General features: G+C 40.1%; 1 gene segment (V, D, J or C); it reads right to left on the reverse strand.

Moving 5' to 3' along the window:
• Window positions 1-1530: 1530 nt before the first annotated feature.
• LOC106576338 (immunoglobulin kappa variable 4-1-like) lies at window positions 1531-4848 on the reverse strand. The segment is given in 3 exon segments: window positions 1531-1750; window positions 4322-4634; window positions 4776-4848. Coding segments are annotated over 3 exon segments (606 nt in total).
• Between the last annotated feature and the right edge of the window lie 816 nt (window positions 4849-5664).

The following is a 5664-nucleotide window of genomic DNA, read 5'->3' on the forward strand; positions in this document are numbered from 1 at the left end:
CCCATAGCACTCACTCCAGCAGGTATATTTCATTGGTCACCCCCAAAGCCAATTTTTACTTTGGCCGCCTTTCCTTCCCGTTCTCTGCTGCCAATGACTAGAACGAATTGCAAAAATCACTGAAGCTGGATACTTATATCTCCCTCACTAACTTTAAGCATCAGCTGTCAGAGCAGCTTACAGAAGTTTCACCTGTACATAGCCCATCTGTAAATAGCCCATCCAACTACCTCATCCCCATATTGCTATTTATTTATTTTTGCTCCTTTGCACACCAGTATCTCTACTAGTATCTCTAGTATGTTTGTTTATTCCATGTGTAACTCTGTGTTGTTGTTTGTGTCGCACTGCTTTGCTTTATCTTGGCCAGGTCGCAGTTGTATATGAGAACTTGTTCTCAACTGGCCTACCTGGTTAAATAAAGGTGAAATAAATTAAATTAAATTAAAAAGTTGTACATGTCTTCTTGCCTCTGAGATAAAGATTGTTTTGATTGAAAAATAACCCCAATAGTTGATTTTATCATGATTCCTGTGATCACTATCTTATGATTATGCAGCACATTTCATACTAATTTACATCAATCATCTTCTTCTATTATTTCAGCATTGTAGAATATAGCTACTCTCATGTTTTCAAACAGAATGAAAAAGGCATCTGATCCAACAAGAACTCTACAATCATTACTACAACTGAATGATCCTGTTATACTGTAGCTCCAATACAAGTGATAATAATTAGTGATATTTGATAATAAACCTCTAAGATCTGCTCTCAGAACTCACACTGCTAAACAGTTACTTTCCATAACATATATATATTTATTATGTTGAATTGCTAACATGGTGACAGTCCTGCTCTATTCTGGGACAAGCAGAACCAACAAGCCCTGTCTATCAAATCTCAGTTTCATTCTCACAGCTATCAGTCTAGCAGTTGAACAGTTTCACTGAGTGAAATACCCTGGACTGGGCCAGATGTGAGGGAGTGGACTGGTTTAATATCTATGGTGGATTCAGCATGTAATTAATGACAGATAAAATTGATATTATACTTTATGATAATAGTGTGTAGTGTATGTCTCTACATAAATGTCAAACACATCATGTCTCATTCACAGATCTAACAGCTCAAGAAAATGGTTAATACATGCTAGATGATCACATCAATAATTGGTTATCATCAATAACATCACTTTTCTTTTTACTTCTGTACATCTTACTCTACGTATGGACTGGTAATGTATTCCAAAACCACAAATAACTTTTATATACACTTTCAGTTCATGACCAATATAGCAAGTTACAGCCATGATGATGATGACGATGATGATAATGAAGATGAGGACGTTTATGACGATGTTGGAGAACGTGTGATTTGTATGATACTTTCTAACCATTTTCAAAGTTGACCTCCTCTACTGATCAGTCTTCCATGTCACTGTCTTCCCCTCAGCACCTGCAGTAAGTCCCAGCTGTAACAGTAGAGTGACTGCAGTCTGACTGAGTGAGGTTTTTGTACGGCTCTGTATCACTGTGTGAACACCCAGGCACTTAAGTAGTGGTCACTCTGACAGTAGTAATCTCCTGCATCTTCAGCCTGGACTCCACTGATGGTCAGAGTGAAGTCACTATGAGTTCCACTACCACTGAATCTAGATGGAGTCCCAGACTGAAGGGTTTTAGCCGAGTATATCAGGGATATAAACACTCCCAGACCACTGAAGCATGTGCTGTCTATGCAAAGTGTTCTATATGGAAATAGTCCAATATGTGAATAGGCTTCTTGGACAGTCAGACTGATATGATGTCAAAACATGATAGCTATGTAATCACTGAAATGGTTTCTGATATAATTGCTGAATGGGGACTGATATATTGATTGTAGACATTGACAAATGGATCATATTGTTAATACTATGTTATTAGACCAGATAACATTGGCTTTCTGTCTCTTTGCAGTGGTCAGGATCAGTAACTGCAGTCTGTTTGTTGACTGATTTTGCTGACTGACTCTGTTGTTTCACATTTTGTTGCATTACAAAGTGAGATTGAAATATACTGAAAAAAATATATAAACGCAACACGTAAAGTGTTGGTCCCATGTTTCAGGAGCTGACATATGTATTTATTTATCCCTTAATTTACCAGATAAGTTGACTGAGAACCTTTTCTCATTTACAGCAACTACCTGGGGAAATAAATAAAAGATCCCAGAAATGTTCCTATTCTCTCAAATGTTTTGCACAAATTTGTTTACATTCCTGTTAGTGAGCGTTTCTCCTTTGCCAAGATAATCCATCCACAGGTGTGGCATATCAAGAAGCTGTGTCACACCTTGATCTGTTTCACCTGTCCTTGTCTCCACCCCCCTCTAGGTGTCACCTATCTTCCCAATTATCCCCAGTGTATTTATACCTGTGTTCTCTGTTTGTCTGTTGCCAGTTCCTTTTGTTCGTCAAGCCTACCAGCGGTTTTCCCCTTGCTCCTGTTGTTTTCTAGTTCCTGTTTTCTGGTTTTGACCATTATGTCTGCCCTGAGACTGCCTGCCGTTCTGTACCTTTTGGATCTGGATTACTGACCTCTGCCTGCCCTTGACTTGTCGTTTTGCCTGCCCCCTGTTCTTGTACTAAACTTTTGTTACTTCGACACTGTCTGCATCTGGTTCTTCTCCTGAAACATGATAAGCTGATTAAACAGCATGATCATTATGCAGGGGCACCTTGTGCTTGGGACAATAAAATGCCATTCTAAAATGTGCAGTTATGTCAGACAACACAATGCCACAGATGTTTCAAGTTTTGAGGGAGCTTGCAATTGGAATGCTGACTGCAGGAATGTCCACCAGAGCTGTTGCCTGAGAATTTAATGTTAATTTCTCCATGGCAGTACGTCCAACCGGCCACCCAACTGCAGACCACGTGTATGGCGTTGAGTGGGCAAGCAGTTTGCTGATGTCAACGATTAGAACAGAGTGCCCCATGGTGGAGGTAGGGTATGGGCAGGCAGACATAAGCTACGGACAACTAACACAATTGCATTTTATTGATGGCAATTTGAATGCACAGAGATACCGTGATTAGATCCTCAGGCCCATTGTCGTGCCATACATCCGCCGCCATCACCTCATGTTTCAACAGGATAATGCACGACCCCATGTCGCAAGGATCTGTACAGAATTACTGTAAGCTGAAAATGTCCCAGTTCTTCCATGGTCTGCATACTCAGTGGCAAATATCAATTGGGCATGTTTGGAATGCTCTGGATTGATGTGTACGATAGTGTGTTCCAGTTCCCGCCAATATCCAGAAACTTTGCACAGTCATTGAAGAGTGGGGAAACATTCCACAGGCTACAATCAACAGCCTGATGAACTCTATGCGAAGGAGATGTATCGCACTGCATGAGGCAAATGGTGGTCACACCAGATACTGACTGATTTTCTGCATTTACATTTTTGTTCAGTATAAAACATAACAATGAATGGAAGTTAAAACAGAGCAAAGTGCATAAGGAGTTTCAAAGAGCAGGTTTCAAACATTGATCAGCAGCAGTCCTCCAATCTGGCATTCAAAATCCTCAATCCGAATTAAATGATCAAATTCCAAGACGGGGCAGCAAAACTACAAGAACTCTAACCAAACTCAGTTATTTTGTTAGGAACATTATAGAAAATACAGTTCTGTGATCTCAGACATTAATGTCCATGACTCTGGAGGGTGAACAAAGTGCTTAAAAACTGTATAATGGCAGCTGCCCTAAAAACTGATATAAGGTACAGATATGTGTTAGAGGGCTTGTGTTGGTTAATACTCTAACAGCATCATGGCAGAGTGTCTGGTATGTGCAGGTAAGATCTTGGAACATTCCAGAATATCACTATAGTCCAACACAGGCTAGAAAGTGTCTGCAACCAGGTCTTTTCTAGATTGAAAGGAAAACAAGACTTGTTCCTTAAGGAAAAGGTCAGCTAAAGTTTAAGCTTTTTTGTGAGCTGTTGAATGTAAAAAGAATTTCAGAAAGTCTGTTTTGGAAAATACCAGATTTGAACCTTTGAAGATAGATGGGTTCATGGTTCTCCATGAGATAGTCAAGAAAAATGTGTTACAATTATATAAGGAACCAATGAATGACTGAATATAATCTAACAGATTTGAAAATCTAACAGATCAGAAATAGATACTGTTGTTCAGCTCTACTACACACTGTGTCATTGTACTGGATCATCTCCTCCCCCTCAGCACCTGCAGTAGGTCCCAGCTGTAGCAGTACAGTCACTGTGCAGTCTGACTGAGGGAGGTTTTTGTACGGCTCTGTATCACTGTGTGAACACTGCACCTGTGTGGTCACTCTGACAGTAGTAATCTCCTGCATCTTCAGCCTGGACTTCACTGATGGTCAGAGTGAAGTCACTCTCAGATCCACTACCACTGAATCTAGATGGAGTCCCAGACTGAAGTTTTGTAGCATAGTAAATAAGGAGTTTAGAAGCTCCTCCAGGTTTCTGTTGATACCAGGCTAGATGGTCATTTCTATGCACATTACTGCTGGTTTTACAATTCAGAGAGACTGACTGTCCTGGGAGAACAGCTTTCACTGCAGGAGTCTGAGTTACTGTGATCTGTCCTCTGGATTCTGAAAAATGAATTAAAAACACAATTATTAAATACATATTGTTTTGAATATACATACTAAAGTCAAATATATATATTATTCATTTGTGTACGTATCTTGAATGATGTTTTATGCAATATGAAAAAATCTTAACATTGTAACCTTGATAGCAGAGTGCCAGTGTCCAGATGAAGATGGTGATAAAAGTCATGGTTGTTGTGGGTTCTGTTGTCATGAAGGACAGCTCTCAGTCATGAAGTGTTAAACTCACAGAGATATAAACACTACCAGACCACTGAAGCACTGACCACTGAACAGAGTGTTTTCTATCTAAATCTACCATATCCTAGCTTCTGGGCCTGAGAAACAGGCAGTTTACTTTGGGCACACTTTTCATCCGGACGTGAAAATACTGCCCCCTATCCCAATGACGTTAATCCTAGTAAACATGCTTTGTCTTAGGTCCGTTAGGATCACCACTTTATTTTAAGAATGTGAAATGTCAGAATAATAGTAGAGAGAATGATTTATTTCAGCTTTTATTTCTTTCATCACATTCCCAGTGGGTCAGAAGTTTACATACACTCAATTGGTACTTGGTACCATTGCCTTTAAATTGTTTAACTTGGGTCAAACATTTCGGGTAGCCTTCCACAAGGTTCCCACAATAAGTTGGGTGAATTTTGGCCCATTCCTCCTGGCAGAGCTGGTGTAACTGGGTCAGGTGTGTAGGTCTCCTTGCTCGCACATTCTTTTTCAATTCTGCCCACAAATTTTCTATGGGATTGAGGTCAGGGCTTTGTGATGGCCATTCCAATACCTTGACTTTGTTGTCCTTAAGCCATTTACCACAACTTTGGAAGTATGCTTGGGGTCATTGTCCATTTGGAAGACCCATTTGCGACCCATTTGCGACAAAGCTTTAACTTCCTAACTTATGTCTTGAGATGTTGCTTCAATATATCCACATTATTTTCCTACCTCATGATGCCATCTATTTTGTGAACTGCACCAGTCCCTCCTGCAGCAAAGCACCCCCGTGCTTCACGGT

The sequence above is a fragment of the Salmo salar genome, unplaced genomic scaffold, assembly GCF_905237065.1.
Source record: "Salmo salar unplaced genomic scaffold, Ssal_v3.1, whole genome shotgun sequence".
NCBI lineage: Eukaryota > Metazoa > Chordata > Actinopteri > Salmoniformes > Salmonidae > Salmo > Salmo salar.